The sequence below is a fragment of the Ochotona princeps genome, chromosome 4, assembly GCF_030435755.1.
Source record: "Ochotona princeps isolate mOchPri1 chromosome 4, mOchPri1.hap1, whole genome shotgun sequence".
In the NCBI taxonomy this organism is placed as follows: domain Eukaryota; kingdom Metazoa; phylum Chordata; class Mammalia; order Lagomorpha; family Ochotonidae; genus Ochotona; species Ochotona princeps.
Window position 1 is genome coordinate 111,113,939 of NC_080835.1, and position 25,176 is coordinate 111,139,114.

Consider the following 25,176-nt stretch of genomic DNA (forward strand, 5'->3'; position numbering starts at 1 on the left):
GTCGGGGCCCCTTTCGTGTGGACAAACAGCAGGCCCTGTGTTTCTGCCGACAGGTTTGTCTGGTGGAAGGGTGCACCTGAGACTCTTGCGTTCCTGGAAGACTCAGCTTTTTATGGTTAGAAAACGTGTTCCCTCTTGACGGGTCTGGAGTGTGTCTGCTCCGTGGGGTTGACACAACTCCTGGGGCAGCTCATTGCTTGCAGAGTGCTCAGGAATGATGTCTGTTTCGGGGGAAAGTCTGTATGGAGAGGCATGGGCCAGGAAGGCAACCTGAAGGCCCCCTTTTTTTCAGTCTTTCCCCAATATTCCCATGGTCTTTGCTTGAACATGGCTTGCCATGATGGAGCTTGCAACTTGCCAAGACAGTTCTTCCCTGTCCCTGGACAACAGTTACTCTTGGAAAGCTTGCCTGTTTCCATTAAGGACATCTGCAATGAGGAAAAGAATATGAAACCTCTTTTGCAGGACATGCAAGCGTGTCAGCTTCTGTTGTAACTATAGCTCTAGGTGTTTTTCAGAAGCAGATGCCAGTTGGATACAGTGATGAAGGGGGCAGGGTGGAAGCCCTGCCTAATTGGGATTAGAAAGTAAAGGCAAAGTTAGTTCTAAAATGATGCCATCTCTGACTAGGGCTTCCTGCAGCACAGGGGAAGCGGGCCTGCAGATCTGAGTTAGGTTTGATGTCAGCTTTGGCTTGGATAGATGGGTTAGTAGCTGCCAGCCTTTTCCTTCTCTTCCTATGTCCATCTTACTCCCTCTGCGGCTCTCCAGGTATCTGTCTATAGAATCTGCCCCTCCCTCCCTCGCTCCCTCCTTCCCTCTCTTCCTTCCTTCCTTGCTTGCTGTCTCCCACCCTCAACCTTTTCCTTTCTTTCCCTCTTCCTGAAAGTGAAGTACTCTGATCAGATGAAAAGAGAACATGACTACCATGAGCCTTGCAGACTGAAGGAGTCATTTGAATCGAATCCATTCCCTAAGCCTCTGGCCAGGTAATGGGCTGTTTGTAATCTGGGACGGAACTTTTCATTCTCGTATGGTGATGAGAACAATAGCTGAGAAGCCAGAAGTCTTCCGTGCCTCTCCTGACTCTAACTTACCACTGTGTGATTTTAGGCAAATTGACCTTGTGTCTTTTTCTACTTTTAGTGAAGTAGAGGTGTTCATCCTTATCTTCGTGCTAGCAAATCTGTGATAGTGTAATTGAACTACCTCAAATTAATTAAACAAACAAATGTTACACATTGGTGGGAAAAACCCTGAGTTGTAACAAAGTGGTTATTTCAGCAGGTAGCTGAGCACTGTGAGAGCAGAGCAGAGCCCAGCAGGTGGTAGAGCTTGAGAGCTCACTGTCGGTTAGATCCAGGACATGGTGAATGTGCGTTCACCTGAAGTACAGCTCTCACGCTTGTGGTCTGAACAAGGGTGGGGATTTTAAGGGGTCCCAAAGGCTGCCTACATGTTGGTGGGTTTTTTTCTCAATGCTGTGCTTCGTGAACACCATTTGTTGACAAGGCACACTGTCAGCAGTGGCTCACGGTGGCTTTTCTGCTCTGGCCCTTCTGAGTTCAGAGATACCTTAGCAATGGAAGGAAGGATGGGATATACCATTCAAGGCCATAAGCAGCATGCCTACCAATGGGTGGGTGTGTGTGTGGTCTGATTATGCAAGAGCTGTCAAGAAGAGCTGAAATATGGAGAAATGCTTAGGAAAGCAGCAATCATTGTACAACTGTGAGTAATGTCCTTATGGCTCATACAAGTATTTTTCCTCTCTCAAGTTTTGCATACTCTGCCCCCGTTTTGATCTGCCCCCTTCAGAGTCACTTGATGCGCACTGTGAGTGGCCGCAGCGAAAGGTCATTAGCACTGTTATTTGATTTGAACCCAAAGGACATGTGCTTGGTTTTTCCATCTTCCCGCTGGCACTCTGGGAGCCCAGGTTTTTGTCTGTAGCACCTCTAAAGGAATTTTACTTCTTCCTAGGGTGTCTTGTTACTGTGCTGCAAGTGTACAAATCAGTTAGAAACTGAATCTTCACATTCTCTTGAACAGTTATATTCTTCCTTCAGAGATAAGAGAATTGCATCAAACCTCCCTGGGCTCCCATAGCAACTTGTTAAATTAGGTCAAGATGTGGGGGCAGATAACATGGCTCGAGAAGCCTGCCTGTTAGCTGAGTACTGAGTACATCAAATGCCGGGCTGGCTTCCGCCAGAATGTACCTCCTTACCTTGCCGTGAACTGCTTACGGTTATCAAACTGATACAATCAGAAAGCTCTGTTTTCTCTTGTTTACAGATACATTATGAACCCTTCTCATGACAACACAGGCCACAGTGAAGTAGTGTGAGGTTTCATAGACCTAAGCAAAATGCCTTCCAGATCATTGATGATCTGTTTATTTCCCATTTCAGGAGGTATAGAATAAAATACCAGATTTTCAGCCCCATGTTACCCATGTTGATACTGAGATCCCCAGAAGGACCTCAGGCCATTGCAGTTGCAGTCTGAACAGAAGGTAACTTCTGGATTGAGTCCTGAGTTATAGAGGCCTCTCCTCCTCAGTAAGGCCTGAGAATTGGTGTTGAGGATCGCGGTCGTGTGCAAGGAGTGCTCACGTCTCCTTGTCATGAATTCACACTGTGTGTGTGGGCTGGGGCCTGGGGGAGGGGTGGAGCGAGCATTTGGACTGGCTTGCAAATCACCTTTACTGCCTTATTACAGTGGAGCCAGAGGTGGCCACTGATTAGGAGCCCTGTTCTTATCATTCATGCACCTATTACTGAGTGGGCCTCGTGGTAATGCCCTTGGCAGTGTCAGGGACCATTCCCACCTTTTGAGTTGCAAGTGTGAGTGACATGGGTTTATTTATTTCATTCGCTTATTAAAGGCAATGAAATTGTGTTTTAGAATGTTGTGTAGATTAGTTAGTTGGGACCATCTGATATGTGTGCTGGCATTGTCCTCTCATATTGATTGCCTTTGGCCCAGCCAGCTTCTCTTCTTGCCGCCTCCTTGATAGTTCTGGTACCAGTCTCAAGTAACACAGTAAGAAAGTCCCCAAGCCCAGCCCAGAACCCTGGCGTTGTGGCTCATGGTCGATTTTTCAGGTTCATTAACCTGAAGCTGCTGTTAAAACAAGCTTTTGAAAATACACAACTTCAGTGCAGAGGGAAGTACTTCAGAACCCTTTAGTTCAGAGTGAAACCTGAGATTTGGCTGTATTAGCTGAAATCAGTTTTCTGAAGGAAAGCAGGATTGTAAAATCGTCTCACCGTTACAGCAGGTACACACAGCGGTGAAAGAGACTTTTGGTCTGAGCGTGAGTGAGTGATGGGAAGGAAGGGAGAGAGGGGAGACTTTATTGTAAACCCTAGTGACTGTGTTGCTGGGACTGGCATAGGGCTTTTCAGTCTGGGGGCATTAGCTGAGCCAAGCTCTGCATGATAACGTGCGTGTGAATACCTGTGGGATTGGTCGGTGTAAGACTGTGCGATGATTCAGGTGGAGGAGGACCAATTTGTGTTTGTTCTGCAGAGGCCCAGGGAAGGGATGTTGACCTCTCTGAGGTCCTTGGGCTGGGCACAGGGGCAGGACTGGCTTGCAAGTACTGCAGCTATTGCAGCCCCAGTGGACAGCACCCCTCGCATGACCCAGGCGGAGAAGAGGAAGAGAGCTTAGGAATGAAGAAGGCAGAAGCAGAGCGTCTTCCCTCTGCAGCGTAGTGGTTGCTGAGATTAGCAGGTGCAGGAAACTAGCTGGAGCCCCAGCTCACTGGCCTGCCTGCCCCAGCCCCTCGAACACCAGGGAAGACTCCAGCTTGCTGTGCTGCGGCGGTCATGGATTCACGCGGACATGGATTGGGTGCGCTCCGTGGTGTAAGGGTTTAAGTTGCTAACATGCACTTAGGAGATATGGATGGGAAAATAACTTCCTGGAGTTCTGGGGAGGAGAATTCTCAGAAAGATTTGAACTGGAGAGAGGAAAAGCCTGTTTTTCTGCTTTGGTCTCTCCATTGGGGACAATTTTCTTAATCGTTTGCCACCAGGAGAGAAGGATCACATGGGCAGAGAATTCAGCCTCCTTGTTAAGTTTTCTTTCTTGTCTTTTTAACAGCATGGGAAGTGGTGGGTCTTGGTTGCTGTTGGGGCACTTCGAAGGCCACAGCTGGCTGAACCACTTCAGTGTCTTGACTCAGTCAACAATGCCTTGCGAGATGTTTCTGGGGCAGAGAGCGAGGTCTGTTTGTAATTACATATACTGTACACTATCTCTGAGTCTGAGAGTGGACCAGGGTGCTAGCTTTGGACAGCAGGCATCTCACAAGTGGGCCCTGTCTGCTCTGTGTGCCAGCCTGTGCCCCCTGTTTATTTTGGAGGACTCTCTGGGTTATATGATTTTTGGAGCCACTGTTTAACAAAATCTCACTACAGCTGATGGAATTGGGTAGGGACTGAGGAGTCCATGCTGTCTGCAGTTTAAAGCTCTACCTTTTGTCCTTTGAAGCAACGTGTTTCGGTTGAGCGAAACGTAAACAGCCTCAGAGACATCTCTTGCAAGTCCTTGCATTGAGTACATGCTGGGCTGGAGGAACTGCACTGCCCTCTCCACAGGAAAAGCCAGCCTGGGGTCCTAGCATTGCTGCCTCTTCCCTTGAATGACACTTTGCTGTGCGTGACCCCCCCACAGTGACTGCTGAGAGCATGCCTCCATGCCTGAGAAGCTCTCTCTCTCCGCTGTCCAAGGGATGCCTGCATGTTATAGCTCCTCAGCACCTGTCCATCACGAACTCCAGCTCATGCACACAGAAGGTGCCATCTCATGCTCACCCACTGAATTACATCCAGGGGCTAGACCGTATAGGATCAGGAGTATAACTAGAAGGGGTGGCAGCAAGGAGGAAGAAAGATGTTTGGTGTAGCGGTTAAGATGCTGGGGACACCCATACCCCATAATGGAGTGCTCATTTAAGTCCTGCTTCTTGCTAATGTGCACCCTGGGGGCAGCTGTTGGTGGTTCCAGGAGTTGTTGGGTCCATAGCAACTTGAATTGAATTCCCAGCTTCTGGTTTCAGTTTGGCCCAGCCATGGGTCTGGAAGGCATTTGGTGGAGTGAACCAGCAGGTAGAGCTCTGTGTATCTCATAAAATTAATTAACTGATAAATTATGATTTTTAAGCAGAGCATGAATTTGGGCTTGTCACTGACCTATGGCAAACCGATTTGGTTTTCTCATCTTCAAAATGGCAGCAACAATAGCCTCTCTCCTCTAGGCTTGCTGTGGAAGTAAATGAGTTCGTTTATCTAACCCTACCAGGTATGTAGGAGGTGCAGAATATGAGCTGTTACTGCTGTTCCATGTTCTCCTCTGAACCTTTTTAGTAGAGTAACTCTTAAGTTCATTGAGGAGACAATGCAGTTATAGAATTCTAGTCCGTTCTAGGAGGCTGTTAATAGCAGGTTAGGTCAATGCACTCAGTCAAGGTCACTGCTTGACCCGCTGCCTGAAGCTTCTGCTGTGTGCTCGATCCTTTCATAGACAGGAAGGTTCTGTTATGTCCACCGTATTGTGAAGGAATTGAGATTTGTTGTTGTTGTTGCTGTTGGGATAAGTATAGCCAAAAGCCACACAGCATGCTCAAGACATGCGATGCTTTTCAAGTTTTTTTCTCAAGGTCAACCATTAGTGGGAAAATACCCAAAGTGTATTGTGTCCATCTGAGTGTGCTGAAAAGCAGATGCCAATATGTGGTTAGTTGTATGAGAAGTTATGGGCAGGGTTGCCGAGGCATCTGGGAAGGACAGAGGAAGAAGGATGGCAGGAGGAGGTAGGTGGAGTCCTTGGGTCACGTTGCATCTTTGGAAGGAGGGAGCTTGGGCAGGAGGAGCCTCTAGCCGCTGTTTAGTTCTAAGAAAGGTTTGTAAGACTAATGGGGAATCTTTGGGTCACAGGTACCCAGAGGAGCATCTCCATCCTTACAGGTAGGGGCCTGCATGTCCCCTGCCCTGGGCTTGGACCCCTGGCTGGAGCACTCCCCCTCACTGGAGTGGACCTGGAGTGGACCTGGCAGAGCTGGTCAACTCTGCTTCCTGCAGAAGGAGCTCTGAGCAGCCCGGGTTGCAAGACAGGCATGGCTGACTGGGTGGATGAGTCTGGCTCATGGTTAAGGCAAGACTCAGAAGCAGCCATGCTCCAGTCCTTGGTGGGTGGCCCATGCTGGGCTCCAGAATTCAGTGCCTATTGTTGACTTGTAACTCACTTATGTGTGACTCACTTCTCCCTGAGAGATAACGAGAGTGAAAGTTCTCCTAAGGTGACTGAATGTGAAAGTTTAAGCTCCGGCATGAGGATGGGACTGGCTTTGTTGGAGAGGTGCTCATAGGGCATGGCTCTGTGGAGGTGGCCGACTCTCAGAGCCGAGCTTGCTACAGGTGTTCAGAAAGGCTTCTCAGGCTTAGGATCTCTGTTCTTAATTCGTAAGATTTGTGGGCAGGTCACATTAGCGTGGAACAAAAAGAGTTTGTTCTATCACTCCCATGCTGTTGTTAATATTGTACGTTGTTGTGTTAACTTGTCTGAACGCAGCACCTTGTATTTCAGAGGTGTTCAGAAATTATTTGCAGAAGTATTGTGAAAAATTCAGCCTGTTGAATCTGCCTAGTATTTAATTCTCTCTCTGCCCTCAAATTCTGAGTGTATCTCAAAATGTATATGGGACATGAAATTTAAAGTTGTTTTGCTTAAAAAAAGATTTTTTTGAAATCCACCTGTGTAGCAAGGAATCCTCAAAAACTTCATGGAAAATATATGTTATGAAAAAAAAAACCTGCAAACATTTCAAAACAGTTTTCGCACCAAGGTAAACTTGTCTTTTAATTCTATTTCCCCATGTACTTTATTTTTGAAGTTTCCTTGGGTCCCTAACTAGTGGTTTCTCTGAAACTTAAAATGCAGGGACACTGTGCTCATAGTCTGAAAGAAATTCAATCGCTCCTCGGCCTTTGGGCTAAGCTCAAGTGTGGAACAAATTCCTGAGACCAAAGAGCTCATCTCGTGGCTTCCCAAGCCCTGTCCTCTCTCAGTGAATGTGTCTTCCTTGCCATCTGATCGCCTACATACATAGGAAAGCATATTCTTCACCCATTTCCCCTTGATCGGCACAATTGCTTTGGTCTGTTACAAAACTGTCACCCCCAACGTCCCCAGATTCAAACCTAACCCATCTCCGGTGACTTCTTGAAAGAGTAAGTTACCTAGAAGACATGAGGAGGAAAAAGCTGTAAAGAACCCACTTCCTGACTTGAGCTTACTGGCTCGCTGTCCAAGTTTACCTGTGGGTGTTGGGTTGGATGGGGTTAGTCAGAGTTTGTGGTGCATGGAGAGGAAGGAGGTGACTATATTTGAATAGAAGCTGCCCCTTTAAGAGGGGAGCAGTCCCCTTTCTCTACAGCCACCCCCACACATGTGTACTTGAACACATGCAGGTGCGAGAGCCAAGTGAAAACAAAGGTTTTTCCTTCAGACACTAAAAATGTGGTAACTGTCTTGTTCTCAGACAACTGGCTGAGGGAACCTCACTCAGTCTGCCCCATTTGGAGAACTTGCCGGGGAGCCGGTCCTGGGCAGTGATGACCAGACACTGCCTTCTGCTGTGCCTGACTCTGGGTCATGCTAATGGGAGCCAAGCGAGTGGCTGTGGACAGTCCTGCTGGCCTGTCTGGAGGCCAGCTCTGCCCAGTGATCTTTGGAGGGAACTAGGACAGGAGAATGAACAATTAGGGACGAAGTGTGTGGCGGGGAAAGAGGATCTAAGTGCATCTGTGGCCAAGATTTCCCCAAACCATAAATGGCTGTGATGCTTTCACTTGCAAAGCAGTCTGCATCTGCTCCCCCCTCTGTTGGATGCGTATTTCTGATTAGAAGAAGCATTTTAGAGTCATTCCTAACTTTAGAAAATCTTAAATATTCACATCTAAAATATATATAACAAAAGAGCCGCATTGATACACTTTTTAACCTCCAACCTGCTTTTTCAAAGTTGCCTTGTAAACAGCCAGTCTCCTGGGTGAAAGCCTGATTAAGCTTTACCTACTGCTTCTGAAGGGGAAAGGTGTGCTCTTCCTTTCTTGGAGGATTCTTCTTTCAAACATATTTCGCTGTTGCTCCACTTTTCCGATTGCCTTTTGCGTTTCCATTGATCCCCAAACAGTTCTGATTACCTCTGGAGATTTACCTATACAGGTGGCGTTTTATAATAATGTAACCTTGCTTTACATATCTGTAAAGTAAAACAGAGCAGGGATTGTTATTTCCATTTTAACTGTGGGAAGACTAGAGCCCAAAGAAGTTTGATGAGTTGTACAAGATTGTAAAGTCAGAGAATTGAGATCTCAGCCTTGTCACTTTGAATCCTCATTTGACACTTCCTGTTGAGCCATGTGTGTGTGTAAGTTTGTGAAACTTTTATAGGATGTCATCATCCCTCAGGTCTCCACTGCCTGATATGTGACATGGTTGCATTTATTAATTTTTTAAAATGCTGCCTCCTCCCACCCACCTCCTTTTAATGTGTCAAGAGTCCTGATCTTGACATTCAGAAATTGGTTTGAATGTGTCAAGAGACATGGTCTTGACCTTCAGAGACTGATTTTAATGGATTTGAGAGTTGTTTTCCCGGTTTGTTTCCATTGGCAGATCTTGGCTATCTTAGCAATAAATAAGTGCAAGCTCATAAAGATACTGTTAATCAATGGGTTTATCAGTTATGTCTCTTAAACACTTCTAAGAATGTTCTCTGTTGTTAGGAGTTGAGTTAATGGCATTTATATCCCGGTCAGTATCCTGGATTTCCCTGCCAATGATACAGGAACGTATTTATAGAATACTTAAACTACACAGTGACTCATTAAACCAAAGCTCTGTTGACCAGTTGCCAAGGGCACCATATTTGGATCGTGGCCCGGATGAGATGAGATTCAGTTTGGGTGTGGCAGAAGAAGGGCATAACTAAGAAGAAATGGGAGAAGGTGCTCCCAGGCATAAAACAGACTCATGAATATCACACAGCCTCCGCCCTTACTGTTCTTAAAAAAAAAAAAAGTCTCTCCAGTGCCCCGACTGCCAAATACCCCAACTCATATCACCTATTGCGTTACCCACCTTAAGGAAGAACACTGGGCGGCCTTAGCTTGAGTTGATCCGAGGGACAAGGAGCTGCCAGAGCTTTTTCTGTTGTATTTATCACAGACCTCCCTACCCCGCGCCAATGGGACTTAGTAAAGTTGAATTTGAGGGTCTTTTACTAATGCAGAGTTAGAAGGCGGATGAGGTTCAGACTCCAGAGTCCCCCTAGCCCACCCTGAAGGGTGGGTTCTCTGGTACTAGTGTGAAAAAAGGTACATTTGCGAGCAGATGGGTCATTTCTGGATTCGAGTGTTCTGTTTTTGCTGTCTTCGTTTGGCTGTGGGTACAGACACCTGGCTGGAAGGGAGGGGCTGCTAGGCCCGTTCTCTGTTTTGGGGCCACCTGCCAGATGTGTGCAATCAGGGCAGCGTCAGCTCCATTGCAAGGGCAACCAACCATGAGAGTTTCATAGGTTAAAATAAATCTGGTGTCCTGCCCACACCAAGGTATTTGATTTGACTTTTAGAGTAGAGCCAGAAGAGATTAGTTTCTCAGAGGAGTAGATGAACCCCCAAAGGACAGGGGGTGTGGTCAGTTATATTTTGGGGAGCATGTTGGTGACACGTAGCCTGGGAGTCACCCATGCTATATTGGGGGACTTTACATATCTTCATGCCTGTCTTTAGTTGCTTCATGATGGGATTCAGTCAGCACTGGCTGAACACCTGCTGGAGATGTCCTGCCACACCTTACACAGAAGATACGAGCAAGGGTCAAAGTGACATCCTGTGTCTGTGCTCAGGAAGCCAGTGCTAGACTCGCTCAATTGCAGCGAGTTCTGAGTTTGTTGATGTTTGTGAGCACAGTGAGGTGTGTCTTCCTGAGCCATTCTTCTAAGCTTTGAGTTGCAGCAATGGAAAAACCAAAGTGTCTGCCTTCGGACGTGTGCTCTGCTGACAAGAAGTATCAGGCTCCGCATGTGGCTGCGGGTGGGAGTGTCCCATGGTGTGAACCAGAGGACATCGCCCAGCAGTGATGTCCTGCTTTGTAGAAGGCTCTTGCTGTGCACAGATGACAGATGGCAACTCGTGGTTGAAAGGGAAATGAGGAAGGAGGACAAGGAAAAGCCAAAGTTAGCCACAAACACTCCTCGCCAACCACGAGGAGTCCATCAGCAAGGGCAGGCCACCCCTGAGTCTGGAAACGGAGGAGAAAGACAGTGACACAGTGAGCAAGAAAGGACCATCAGCCAAGGGTGCCTTGCTGAAGGTTTATCCCGTCCATTGCTGTTCAGTTCTAGCCTCAGGCTAAGAAGCCAAAGAGGCAAGGGATTTTTTTTTTTTAATAACCAGTCCTCATTAAGACAGTGGTGGGTCTTACTGTGCTTGGACCCCAAAACAGGACCCGTATGGGCAGGAAATTTGCTGGAACTTTATGCAAAAAACAACAACAACAAAATACTTTGCTGTTGCCTTATATTTGGGGGTGCCTGTAAGGTCCCCTGGGCCTTTGCTGCTGGGGCTCCTCCAGGTGCCCTCCTGTGAAGTCATGTCTTGGGGCTGTCTCGAGTTCACATTTGGGTGGGCAGTGTTGGGGTGAGAGCCCACCGATGAGTCAGAAACCCAGAAGAAGCCAGCATGGAAGGAATTCCCTGCAGCGGGTGAGGGAGGGTTGTGAAGGCACAGGCGGTACGTGTGTGCGCACGCGTGTGCACACCATCTTCTCTCCCGCAGACCTCTTAACAGGGGCCCCTCTGTTGCTGTGCTTGGAGCCTCCACTTGAGAGGCATAGTTTCCCAGTGATGCACTGGATTCCTGATGCGTGACACTCCCGGGCAGCGTGGTGAAGGGCTCCCTTGACTGCCGTGGAGCCCCCAGACAGGCACAGCATTGTGAGTCACATTTAACATGTGAGCTCCCCTTTCCCATGACTGACGCTATTCTTAGTAATGGCTTGTGCCCCAGGAGACAGAGGTCAGCGGGACCACTGTCCATTTGGGTTGCTGGATGGGTCTGGGCCCAGGGGCCAGATGGGAGGTGCAAGGGAGAAGAGAGAAAAGGGGCTTTACAATTGTAGGTTCTGTTGGGGCAAGGGCAAGGGACAAGGGCTGTAACCCCTTGGATTTGGACAGACATGGGCTAAGAAGTACAGAAAACTGTAACCAGCAACATAATCCTGAGGCATTGTTAGGATGAGTCTGGGGCATAAAAACTTCCGATGGGCCTGGCCTTGGATGTGACTGCCAGTTGTGCAGGGCCAGCCTGCATTTCGATCTCAGAGTAGCCTGCAGGGCCCCTGGTTTCCTGTCGGAGACTTGCTGTGGAAACAGGCTCCTCTGGGAGACCGTCCACTGGTCAGCCAGGGAACAGTTCCACCCAGAGTGGATGCTCGTACCATAGCCCATCATTCTTGACTGGAGAACAGTCCATGCCTGTCCTTGTTATCTTGCTCCCCACAACACAAGGGCACTTGTGGGACCCTCTGTTTGGTCCAGCATCTGCATTTTCTGAAGCACAGGGCACCAAGTGTGCTATTAGCCCGGGATTAGCCTACAGGGATGATCTGCAGGAACCTGGGGAGAAAGATAGGAGCTGACATCACATTGTGTTGCCTTTCCTGAGTTAGTTGTTTTCCACTACTGTAATGAAACACCTGAGGCTGGGTAGTTTATAGAGGAAAGAGGTTTACTTAGCTTGCATGTGGAGCAGGCTCCAGTACGGCCTGCCTGGCCACGTCACGTAGTGAATGGCATGGCAGGAGTCTATGTGTCAGGGAGGAATCCCGTGTGAGAGGGACAGCCAGAGTTTTTCTTCTACCACTAACCCAGGGAACCCACTAGGAAAACACCTTACTCCCTTCTAAGGGCAGTGTTGCTGAAGACACCAGCAGCTGCCATCGGGCCCCATCTTTTGACACTGCCACACTGGGATATCTCCCGGCATAAAGCTCTCGTAGGGATACACTCCAACCATCCCCACAGCACAGCTGCGGCTAGTCAGAAGTGGTGCTTCCCGTTGGAGTTTCTGTGCTGTTGTCAGGCATCTGCTTTTCTGGTTTTTTTTTTCTCTCTCCTTTCATGTGACTAGTAAAAAAGTTCCATAGTGTGGTACCCAGGACTCAGGGTCCCAGTCCCAGAATTGAACATTTTTTTATGATCCTTTTGAACACATGGAAACTCCTGACGAAGGAACAGATGCCCCAGCCAGGACTCACCATGTCCCATGGTCACGTACACAGACACCCGAGGTCAGATACACACAGAATGACCTGGATCAGGGCATCTGCGACCTGTGATTGCGTGACATTTCAGTTTGGGAGATAGCATTGGCGGAACAAACCCACAGTAACTGTTTCAGCTGCTACTTCGTCTGCTGTGCACTAGCACCAGTGAGAAGGACTGAATCCTTTCTCTGCTTTGTGGGGGCTGGGTCTCCAGGGCAGGAGGCAGGGGTAACTGGCACCTGGGCCTTGCCCTCCAGGCTGTGCAGATGTGACAGCTGCTGCCTGCCTCCGGCTGGGATTTCTGGTTGGAGAAGGCTCTGCATATTTCCATATTTCCATCCCTTGCCCTCAGCTTGGCATAATTAGCCTCTTTTCTACCCTGCCCCCACCCTGACCCCCTCACCAGTATATTTTAAGGAAGTGTGAAAGATGTTCTAAGGTTAACAGTGTGAGGGAGCAGAAATGATGTCACATAACTTAGCAGCTTCCACAAAACACCTGTGCCTTAGGGCCTTATGGAGCTGGGGGCACCACCTGTGATGCGGACGTCTCTTGGGAGGTGTCCCAGCCAGGAGGCATCGGGCAGTCAGGAGAGTCCCTGACCACCCAGTGTCCTGTGACCACCCTGAGAGGTAAAGAAGAGGAAGGTTTTAAAGCCGGCTCCTTTGATCCTTGGGGTCACTTTCAGCAGGCTGGCAGCTAAGAAGCCAGATCTTCTTGTCTGGCAGTGCAATATGGAGATGAGGGTCAGACTGCTTGTGTTCCAGGCTCAGGTTTCCACGTGTGATCTAACTAGCCTGGTACAGGTGGGAGGCCCCACATTATGTCCATTTTCACTGCTGTGAAGTGATAGAGACAAATGGAGTAACGGTCATCCATAAGTCGTTTAGTAGGCATACCTCTGTCAGGAACCTTAAAGCAGTTTTTTATAGCCTAGATTTGGAGTCTTAACCCTGGAGAGGCCTTGGTTACATGGCCTTACGATAGTTGGTTTTCTGTTGGTTGCCTGAGGGCTGCTTCCTGAACTTGAGTTAGCCTGGTAATCAGTGGGCTTTTGGCAGCCACATTTCTTTGTTTCCCTCTCTCTCTCCCTCTCTCTCTCCTTCCTTTCTCCCGTCCCTTCTTCCTTTGCTTCCTCTCCCTTTCCTCCTTTCCTCCTCCTCTCTGTCTCTCCCCCCTCCTTCCTTCCTGCCTTCCATATCTATTTATTTTTATTACAAAGGAAGATTTACAGAGCAGAGAAACAGAAACAAATATCTATCTGCTAATTTACTCCCAAAATGGCTGCTGTGGCCAGAGCTGAGCCAATCTGAAGCCAGGAGCCAGGAGTTTCTTCAGGTCTCCCATGTGGGTGCAGTGTTCTAAGGACTTGAGCCATTCTCTGCTGCTTTCCCAAGCTATAGCAGGGAACAGAATTGAAAGTGGAGCAGCTGGGATCCAAATTGGTGCCCAAATGAGCTGCCGAAGCTTGTAGGCAGAGGCTTAGCCAGTTCCGGCGGCTCAGGCAGGGAGTCATAACTGGTGACTCCAATCAACCCCCAGTGCACATGAGTTGTAGACTAGTTTTTAACCAAGGATAGACCCAAAGAAGTTGAGTCAAGAAGTTACCAATGTAGCCCTCTGGGACTGTCTCTTAGAATGTCAAGTGATTTTGTAGGCATTTGCTTATATAGTACAGTCTGTGGTATTAACATATTGGCAGATATGCCCCCAAATTAGATAAAGAATTGCAGAGAGGGTTGTCTTTTTAACATAGAAAGTTTTCCTCCAAGAAAACAATGTGGCATGCATCCTTTAACAGAGGAGAAATGAACTGCCATAGTGTACCAGGCCTTCCAAAGATACGATCTAGGCAATGTTGATGGTAAACAAAGAGGAAAATGTGTGTATGTGTGTGTGTGTGTGTGGAGTATGTTGAAGCCATGCAGGGTATCTGAGGCAGTCTTCATGTGATCTCTGAGACTTTCCTGGGTTTTAGGTTAAGTCCTCTGATACCCACCGTGCTTCCCTTTCTAAGTTTGGGTGCTGTTCTGGGTACGGTCAGGTTCTGTGTGGTTGCAGTGGAGAAGAGTATTATGAGTGAAAGGATGTCCAATGTCTGGTTGTGAGAAGAGCTCTGACTTTTGCTTGGAGAGGCTCCTCATACTCAGCACCCTCCCAGTATCTTTCTTCCCCTAGTTGGAGGAAGTATGGGAGGAGCAGCCAGGAGGCTATGTAGTGGGACTCGCCGCCATGAGTGCCGAGTGTGTGGTGTGATGATCCTTGTGGCTTGTGTTTTCAGGCAGTGGACCGATCCAGCTGTGGCAGTTTCTTCTGGAATTACTCACTGATAAGTCCTGTCAGTCCTTTATCAGCTGGACGGGAGATGGCTGGGAATTCAAGCTTTCTGACCCAGATGAGGTAAGAAAGAAGTGACTTGAAAGCCCTGTGTTGAGAAGGTTGAGAGAAAACCCAGGGATGGGGAAGGATACGGGCAGCAGTCCCATTTGTCGCCGTATGAACTTGAGCAAGTTACACAGCCCGATCTAGCCTTGCTTTTTCAAATTTGAACACAGGGAAAACACCTGGGCTGCTCAGTAGTATTCCAGTATGATCCAGGAGGCTGATCCTGCAGTGCCCGGAGCATAGCAGGCGTTTTGTCAGCACAAATGCCTTTTCTGACTTTGCACTCTTCCTATTCCCGTGACCCCGTGAATGTGCAAAGGGCCCAGGGGCTTCTGGAGTCCATGGAAGAGGAGGATGGTTGGTTCACCCATTCATTCTTTCAAGCATTTGTTGATGCTTGATCTGTGCCAGGTCTAATTCTGAACATAAACAACAAATGAGCAGAAGAGACAAGATCTCTTTTCTGGCAGACATGAGAAAATATTTATGCCCTGGTACAGAGAAAGGGCTTCCTGTTGATGAAGGGTAGGTGTGATGGCCGCCAAGCTCTTCCACTGCACACTCTTCCGTTAGATCTGCTTTCAAGCAAACATCTTCTCCAAATCTTATGAGTTAAGGTTTTTAGGGTAGCTTTTCTTCTTTCCAAAGCCACATATTTTAGCCTTGTTACCTGCGAGCTCAGGATCACCGTCTTTTCAGTCACCTCAGAGAGCCACGCTGACTTCCATTCCTGCGTAATATTTGAGAAAATGGGCTTCAGAAGAGATAGCTCAGAGCAGTATATCCCATGTGTGCATGTGAATCTGTACTTGTCTTCTGTGGACATCATGGGTCCCCATGAACAGTAGGCGTGTCAAACATGTGGATTTGATGGCTCCTATAGATTTCTACCTCCTCGTCTTGTTTTCAACATTGCAGGTGGCCAGGAGATGGGGAAAGAGGAAAAACAAGCCGAAGATGAATTATGAGAAACTGAGCCGTGGCCTACGCTACTATTATGACAAAAACATCATCCACAAGACGGCTGGTAAACGCTATGTGTACCGCTTTGTCTGTGACCTGCAGAGCCTGCTGGGATACACCCCCGAGGAGCTCCATGCCATGCTGGATGTCAAGCCAGATGCCGATGAGTGATGGACATGGAAGGGGCGGGGCCAGCCCCGCTGAGACCTTGCAAAGAACACCCGCGTTGGTTGGACTCTGAATTTTGAATTGTTATTCTATTTTTTATTTTCCAAAACTCATTTTTTTACATTCAGGGGTGGGAGCTAAGGGAGCTGCAGCTGTAATCAATTGTGTGTGGTTGGAGAAGAAAAGCCAGTCCACGTGGGGTGGGTGGGGCAAGAAGTTCTTGGGCAAATTTTCAAGAGACAGAGAAGGGTCTTCTTAAAGGAGCTGGCTTAAGTGAAGAAGACTAGAGTATCCAGTAAGTTTCTTCAATCATCCATGAAAAAAAAAAACATGTCTTGATTTAGGAACCCATTTGCCGGAGAAATTGTCACATCGAGAGTCATAAGCTTGATGGCAAGGCAGTTCATTTCTCTTTTGTGTTTAAATCTGGGGTGGCAGAAAAGGGGGTGGGGTGGCAAAAAAGTTTTTTGTGGGGGATGCACTCAAGATTGAGATCTTTGGACCATTTTCACTCTTCTTGTAAAACAAAGGTGGACTTCCATGGGGGAGGGACCAAAAGTGTTTTTGTGTTAAAATTTATTTTATTAAATTTTGTGCCAGTATTTTTTTTTTCTTAAAAATCGTCTTAAGCTCTAAGGTGGTCTCAGTATTGCAGTACCATGCAAGTTTGTTTTTTTTTATGATTTGCAGGCTGAGGATTCTGTCACAGTGAAGGAAAACTGTTTATATAGACCCCATTGGAAAAGCTAGGCTCTCCGACTGAGATCAGGGCTTCCAAATTCATGTGACTTCCACGTGAAGGAAACATGAGTGCTGATTTGGGAACAAGGGAACTATGCATGTGAATTTCGTCTACAATTTCAAAAAAAAATTTATCATCACACCCCTTTACTTCTTTGTCCTTAGTGGATTCTTGGGGTTTGGACTTAATGTTGGATTAAGAAACATTGAGCCTTGGAACTGAATGTATTTTGTGAGCTCTGGTTTTGGGCCTTGGTCAACTTAGGAACACTGTTGAAGTCATGAGAAGGAAACTCAAGGAGTAAGAGTGACTTGTGTCTTGATTTGTTCTGTACCTGTAACATAGAAGACTTGGAATAAAAGCTGTATGCACGGGCATTATCCCTCAGGTGTCAAGAAATATGTCCTGAACACACAGCATCCCTAACTCTAACTAACAATTGACAGTCTCATTGTCCCAGCATCCCACTGTGGCTGTCCCTCCCCCCGCAGCTCTATTATTCAGTAGAGCAAATCGTCCAGCTTTCTGATGCATGAATGCAGGAATAGCTTGAGTTGAAGTGTTTGTACTTTCTGACTTTTAGAAATGTTAGACAGGAAAAGAGCATTCCAGCAAAATGTTAGCTTGGCTGTCTTTGGGAAGAGAAGTACAGGCTTTTCTTGAAAGCCAGTTGGGAAGAGTGTCGGGAGACTATGTGCAAAGCAGGTTTAGGTTGTCAGGGCCTCCTCATGCTTGGATGTGATATCCTGGCTCAGGGCAGATGAAGGTTAGTTGTGGGAGTGAGGAATGACTTGAAGGCAAAGCAATCAAAGGGAAGAGGTTCAAGCGATCATGAGATTTGAGTGTGCTTGTTGTCTCCTCACAGTTTACATGCAGACATAACTGACCTAGGTGGTCATCTTTCTAGTGGCTGTAAGAGCATCTCAAAAGGGGGGATTTTAGAACAAAAACCAACAGCCAAATGACTAGTGGGAAAAAAAAAAGTGCCTCATACAATTAGAATTCCTCCCACGCTAAAGATGCTTAGTTCAACGGAGGAGGTGGGCCTTCTGTTTCCTCTGGAAAGGGGAAGAAACACTGGGGAGAGCTTCTCAGGGCTGGCCCTGTCTGGGACTCAGTGGAGCAAAGGAAGTAGCAGTCACTTTCAAGTACGTCTTAAGTAAGCTGTTGATTCCCAGATTTTCTTGCAGACCCTCAGTTCCTAGGAATGTTACCCCGTGATTCCCAGTGTCCTCGGACTCATAGATCGCAGCATCCCCATGGGAAAAAGCAAAGGCAGTGCTGTCTCAGCTGTGTAATCTTAAACTGCCAGATGCAGGTGCCTTAATGAAGCTCTCAAAATACTTCTGGAGCTGCTCAGGGAGTGTTAGGTGGAGCTATTTGGACCAATACTCTTTCCTCTTAGATTATGTGATCTTTCTGTTGGGCACTGGTAAAGCGTGTGTGTGTGTGTGTGTGTGTGTGTGCACAGATGTGTAAAACTGCAGCTGAAATAATATCTGGGTTTTGTAGGGAAGTCTTTCCACATTTCAGTCACGAGTGAGAGTAGAACAAGGCTGGATAACTCGTCATTGCTCACTGCTTACACAGTCAGGCAGAAAATCGCTTTCTCAAGTCAGCAAGCTTTCCGATTACATTTAGCAGAGAACTCCCCTCCCGTGAGGCTGTTGCGCACAAGGTGAAGCTTGCCTCGTCGCGCTCTCAGCCCGCCTCTGGGCTGACGCCCCATCTCTCCCTCTCTTGGTGCACTGTTTTCAGGATCTGTAGATAGTGAAGACAGCTTTTGTCCATCTGGCCAACATGCTTTTTGTCCTTTTGTCTAAAGGCCAGAGACCATCCCAGGAAGAGTGGTGGGTGGTTTATACACTGGAAATGTAGCAGAATTGTTGCATTTATGCTTTTTAAAAACACATGTTAACTTCAGAGGAAGGATGGGCAAATCTGGCCCAGCTGGGTGAAAGCCCTATTTTCCCGAAGGTGCCCTAACCTGTGTGGGTTTCGGTGTTAGGGTTCAAGGTCCACTCAAGGGAGGGACTTCCCTGCATGAAGCCATATGTGACCTTTTGGCGGTGGGGCCTGGAGGTAGCATTTGTAGGTCAGATATGCTTTTCCTCCCTCTGGAGATGAACACTCTGGGTTTTGGAGCATTAAGCTGCCTAACCTTCATGGTGAACAATACACCCTCTCTTTCTAGTCATGCTGTGCGTGCTATTGTCTCTCTTGGGGTCTATATAAATTTGTTGAACTCTTACCTACATTCCAAAGAAATGTCAAGGAACCATAAATATATGTATACATATACATATATAAAATATATATATTAAAATGAAATTATCTCTATCAGGAATACTGCCTCAGTTATTGAACTTTTTTTTTAAGAATACCTTTTTTTTTAAGCTGAGAAGTATAGGGGTGAAAAGATGTTATATTGTGTTTGACTATTTTCCAACTTGTATTTTCATATAATTTATATTTTTTAAAAGCTGAAAATTTACAAACAAGATGAAAAAAGGAAAAGCAGGTGCTTTTTTAAAAAAAAATCAGAACTGAGGTAACTTGGAGATGTAGCGATATAAGTGTCTATGTGGTTTTTTTTAAATGCAAAAAAATTTTTTCTTATGGGGGAATTTTTTTGTTTGTTTATTTTCGTAGCTGATGCTGGCACATCATTTTGCTGGAGAGTTTTTTATATACTGTAGCCTGATTTCATATTGTATTTTAAACTGTGTGAAATTAAAACGAAGAAATTCATTCTTAATGATGTGGCTTTGGCTTGATTCTTTCCTGTGCGATCGTGTGTTAAAAGCAAGACAGATTGACCATCCAGAGACAAGCTCACTGGGAAGTACAGTTTCCTTTCTCACCTCATCAGCTCAGGACCATTTTAGGTAAAGGCTTCCCAACACAAAGAAAACTACAGTGGGAATATAAAGGAAGTCCCTGAGTCTCCCACTTATTAAATGTATCGTTGTCATCCTGCGTGGAATGTCCCAGGCCTTGTCATATCTCATTTGTTCAGACTAAGAACCACTTGAGGAAGATTTTAGTCACTAAACAGATACACATTTGATCTCAGTTATGAACAGTCCCTGGTATTAACTTAGGTAGACACTCTGGACACAAACAGCAGGACTCACGTTTCTCTGTGACAGTTTGGGCCCAGCACAGCTGTCTTCTGGGTACCAGCTCTGGCTGAGACTGACAGCTGGGAATGATGACATGGGTCAGAGCCCCCAGCGCATCGTGTCGTAAATAAGGTCGTATTCGCAAGTGCCTCGCAAGGGAGGGCTCAGGCCTGCATGCTGCATGGTGCTGCTCCTTGTGGAAGCTGCAGAAGCTGGGTGTTTTTAATTAACACCAGCGTTTGCAATATGAAGCCCGGCTCACAGCTGGAAGGAAGGTTTTTGCTGAATTGTTCACAAAGAGAGCTCTGTTTTTTTGGAAAATCGGCTTCTCCAGGCTGGCAACTTGAGGCTTGCTGAGTACACGTTACGCACGGACTGTGTGGCCTGGTGGTCACGGAGCAGGGTGGCCACAAGGAAAGCTCTGAACCCCAGTCAGGCCTCTGCTTCTCACTGGGAGGCTTTGGGAAAAGTCAGGCTTGAGGTCCTGATTTTTTGTTGTTGTTTGTTTCAGCTACAACCTTAGTCAGAGCTACAACTCCTGAGCCAACCTGAGGCCACATCTGAGCTCTCCTTCCCCTGGATAAGCAGTACAGAGAGAACAGACTCCTGCCTCAGTCAAGGAATTGGTTTGAGAACTTTCCTCCTGGGCCAAGTTGCTGTTATCCCTCCAAGTATCTGATTAAGTGCTGGCTAGGGTCAAAGGCACAGGATAAACTTGAATGAAATCTTCGGCCTGTGTTTCTCCAACCAAGAACTGGGGTGAGAGGGGTAACTGTTAGGCAGCCAGCCTTGGAGGTCTGTGTGCGTGGTGTCCCTGGGAACACCTTCTCCAAACTGGGGACTGGAGATAGAAGGAAACAGGAGGATGGGACAGAAGGAAGAAATAACATAAAAGAAAGTCATGGTCAAAAATCTGTCAGTTGAACAGGCTGTTAGGAAGTGGTGGTAGGAAAAATTTCTCACTGCCGCAGCTTTGGTGCTGAGCAGTGGACCAAAGCCATGTAGAAAATGGGCAGAGGGTCCAGCGTGGTAGCCTAGTGGATAAAGTCCTCACCTTGCATGTGCCAGGATCCCATATGGGTGTTGGTTCTAATCCTGACTGCTCCACTCCCTTTCCAGCTCCCTGCTTGTGGCCTGGGAAAGCAGTGGCAGAAGGCCCAAAGCCTTGGGACCCTGCACCTGCCTGGGAGACCAGAAGAGGCTCCTGGATCCTGGATTTGGATCTGCTAGGTTCTGGCTGTTGCAGCCACTTGGGGAGTGAGCCAGTGGATGGAAGATCTTCCTCTCTGTCTCTCCTCTCTGTGAATCTGACTTTCCAATAACAGTAAGTAAATCTTAAAACAAAAAGAGGGGCAGCACTTTCTAGTATAATGGAATCATGTTAGCCTAAAAAGAAAAAGATTGTGATTTCTGTTTTGGGTAAAATGGGGGCAGAAATCATAAACCAGAGGTTATACAAGAGCAAGTTCTGTGCTACGCAGAAGTCCTGTTTGTACTGCTGGTGCTGGGACCCACCTGCACAGCCCATTGCATATGGTAATGCGAGGGTCTTTGAGTTCTGGCATTTTTTTTTAAAGATTTATTTATTTTTATTGGAAAAGCAGATATACAGGGAGAAAGAGAGACAGAAAGATCTTCCATCTTCTGATTCACTTCCCAAGTGGCCACAATGCCACAATGTTTGGAGCTGAGCTGATCCGAAGCCAGGATCCAGGAGCTTCTTCTGGGTCTCCCACGCAGGTACAGGGCCCCAAGGCTTTGGGCCATCCTCAGCTACTTTCTCAGGGCACAAGCAGGGAGCTGGATGGGAAGCGGGGCCACCGGGATTAGAGCCAGTGCCCAAATGGGATCCTGGTGAGTGCAAGGCTGAGACTTCAGCCACAAGGTTACTGTGCCAGCCCCAAGTTCTGGCATTCTTTTTAGCATGCCTCGTGGGCACTGATGATAGGAGTCCTCACCTTGGTTTTAGTGAGTAGTCCCAAACATAAAGCTCCTGCCTGGTCCCATAGAATGTGGTGACTCTGGTGTAGAAATTTATTGCTATTCTGTTTCTTTGGTATGAAGCTCCTTTTGTTCTGGAACCTACAACGGAAGAGAGTACATGAGGTCATTCGTCTCATCAGCAGACATCAGATTGTGAAGACCTGGTTCTGTTTTGTCACAGAGCCACTCTAGCACAAGAGAGGTCCTCTTTTATGATGCTGGCGGATGGCCTTGGTTACGAAGATCCATCTCACATCACACATGGGAAAAGGACAAGGTCTTTTTTCAGCATGGAACCCGTTTTTCACTCGAACAGTTCTGATCACACAGAAGCCCTCCTCTAGATCAGCTATGAGGGTGCTTGACCCATGTGTTGGCTGGTTCAGGAATCTGATCCTTGCTGTCTGATCGCCGTATTGGATCAGCAGCTGCTGATGGTTAAATCCTCTGAATTGTCAGTGACAGAGAATTCACTTACGTCTTTTCTAGTGAGGCAGAGATTCAAGGAGTCTAATAAACGCAGGTGCCAATCAAATGGTGAAGTTTTAAAAGGCCTGAAGTGTAAGACATCACATTGCTTGGAAAAATTAGTTCCCAGTTCAGGGATCGAAGGGCTGTGGCCTCTCTGCTCTTTGGTGAGTGGCGTTTCCTGTGTTACTCATGTTCCCTTTCTTGTTTTCCATTTTCCTGACCAATGCTTGCATCCCGGGAAAGCCCACTGCGTTTGATCGCCTGGTGTATCTCCATGTGTTGATGTTCACAGGAGTGATTGCGATGATCCCTCTGTCCAGAGCGGCACCAGGGAGTTGACAATAGCCAGGTCGTGAGACATGTGACACAAGTCCCCAGGTCTGCCTCTAATCTCTCAGCGCTGCCGTTCAGTTCAACCTTGATGTCAGTTCAGCTCTGGCCACTCCATGTGTTAGGATGTAGGGGGCCGAGGGAGTTTTCATCAGCCACTTGTGGGAATTAGCAAGGGTCAAGACAAAGCCACTATCCCTGTCATGTCCACTCATTGCTCTCAGCCTGAGCCACTGACCCAAGGCAGGAGTGAACCATTTTGGACTTTGTTTTAGCCCAAGTGGTAATGTTTGCTGTTACCCATCTTTGATGCCCACCTGCTAGACAAACCTGGAAACAGGGACCAGAGACACTTAGAGAAATGGCAACAGTGTTGCCAGGCTTGAAAACACTTTTTCATGGTAAGTGTTGTGGCATAGTGAATTCAAGAAGACTCTTGGGATGTCTGTATGCATATCATAGTGCCAACTTGAGTCCCAGCTGCACGATTCCAACCCAGCTCCCTGCTAATGCATCTAGGAGGCAGAAGACGATGGCCCAAGAACTCGGATACCTGCCACTCAACAGATTCAGGTGGAGCTCCTTCCTGACTCTGAGCTGGCCTGTCGTTGGCTCCTACAGGCATTTGAGAATTAAACCAATGCATAGAAGATTTTGCTGTGTTCCTCCAATTTCCAGACCTTTCTTCTGCTTTTCAAATTTACATATATATTTTTCAAGGGAGTTATTCTTATAGAGCCCTGTTAAAGGCAAGTTTAAGCTCTAGGAGTTTTTGAATTGGGAATTTCTTCCACACTAATAATCTCAATTAGACCAGTTGGGTTTACTTATTTTAGTTCCATGGGAATAAGAAAATTGAAAACTAAGTGCTACCGATGCGCCTTTATTTTTAAGGTATTTTTAAATTTAAATTATTTTAAATTTTCACTAGTTGTTTACAGATTGAATATAATTTGTAGATGCAATTTTAGAAATACAGTATTCACTTCTCTCTCCCTTCATCCCTCCTTCTTTGTTTCTCATTTCTTCCTCTCCCTTTTTCTGTCTTTTTTTTTTTTTTTTTTGAGATAACATAGGGTAGATTTACATTACAATAAGAAGGCTTAATACTTCGCCAAAGAGGATGTTGAGGGGCTGGCAGAGTGTTGTATCACAGTAATCCTCGGTCTGTGGCACCAGCATCCTGCATGTCCTGGCTGCACCAGTTTTGATCCAGCTCCCTCCCTGCTGTGATCCGGGAAAGTAACAGCAAATCATTCAGCTCCTTGGATTCCTGCACCCATGTGGAGAACACAAAAGAAGCTTCCAGATCCTGGCTTTGGATTGATTCAACTCCGGCCACCATAGGACGTGAACCAGCAGATGGAATACAGTTCTGTTTCTCCTTCTCTGTGTAACTCTGCCTTTCAAATAAAAATAAATAAATCCTTAAAAAAAGCTTAGCAAGTAAAAGAAAGATCCTACCTCAGTGGAATATAGGAAGTAGCTATAAGCAACAAATGAGTAGAAAAATGACCATTTCATCCACAATGTTTTAAAGTAGATTTTGAAGTAATCACATTACCAAAACCATAGGAGTATAACATTCTTAACCACTGGCTTGACAAAGGCATGAAACAAAGTATGGAAGGCTGTATTTGCAATAATATTGATACACATGTTTTTCATTGCTTTTGTTTCTTGGATTTTTTGGTCTTTTTTTAAATTTTAGCTCAAACATACAAGGGAGAATATGCATTTTTATCTTTCTGTGTCTGGATTATTTCAATCATGACGATGTTTTCTAATTGCACCCATGTTGACGCTAATGCACCTTTAGTTGGAGATGCTTCTACAAACTGACAAGGGTTAGGGTGATGACAAAGACAAGGACCAGTGTCATCAGGGTCTGAGGAGTAATGAGTGTCTTATAATCTGGTATCTGTACTTCTATTGCTGATGGCCTGGAGCTGTGCGACTTTGCTGCTCTATGAACCCACATGTGCAACATCCTCAAAGTCCCATATCAGAGCCCTGGCTAAAAATTCCCAGTTGTCTCCTGTCTTGTTATCAAAAGCAGCAACCAAATATATGAAGGCCAGCCTGCAGACTGCATTAATACTAGCATGTCCATTCATCCTAGTGGACCTGCAATAGTCCCAGTGTCTATTTTTCCGGGTACAATTGCCTACAGAAATTCCGTTCATTCCCATGCTGCTCCACATGGTCCTGCTAATATCAGCGATGCCAACGCCGGGGCTGTGGCATAGTGAACAAAGCTTCTGCCTGCACAGCTGTCATCCTATACAGTGCTGATTAAAGCCCTGACTGTTCCACATCCTATCCAGCTCCTTCCTAATGTGCTTAGGAAAGCAGCTGAAGATAGCCCAAGGGCTTGGGCCTCTGCACTCAAGTGGGAGATGTGGGAGAAGCTCTTGGCTCCTGGCTTCAGACCAGTCAGGCTTTGGCCCTTGAAGTTATTTTGGGAGTGAGCCGGAAGATGGAAGATCTCTCTCTGTGTCTTCCCTATTCTCACTGTAAATCTATCTTTCAAGCAAATAAGTAGATCTTTAAAAAAAAAACACTCAGTTACATAATGATGAATAGTAGAAGTACACTAGCAGTCTAAAATTCTATATTTTACAGTCAAATTAGGATCTTCAAGATGCTTTGGTCCAATCTATT

At 46.6% G+C, this 25,176-nt stretch overlaps 1 protein-coding gene across 3 annotated transcripts in view; it reads left to right on the forward strand.

Moving 5' to 3' along the window:
- The window catches only part of ETS1 (ETS proto-oncogene 1, transcription factor), a 126,879-nt gene extending 109,896 nt beyond the window's left edge, over positions 1-16,983 (forward strand). For 2 of the 3 annotated variants that reach the window (XM_012929256.2, XM_004593287.2), the window contains 2 exons: positions 14,627-14,745; positions 15,649-16,983. In XM_012929256.2, the coding sequence (XP_012784710.2) occupies positions 14,627-14,745; positions 15,649-15,864 (335 nt within the window). In that variant the 3' untranslated portion in view covers positions 15,865-16,983. The remainder of the gene's footprint in view (positions 1-14,626; positions 14,746-15,648) is intronic. The other variant, XM_036497213.2, reaches the window with a different exon arrangement.
- Positions 16,984-25,176: the final 8,193 nt, after the last annotated feature.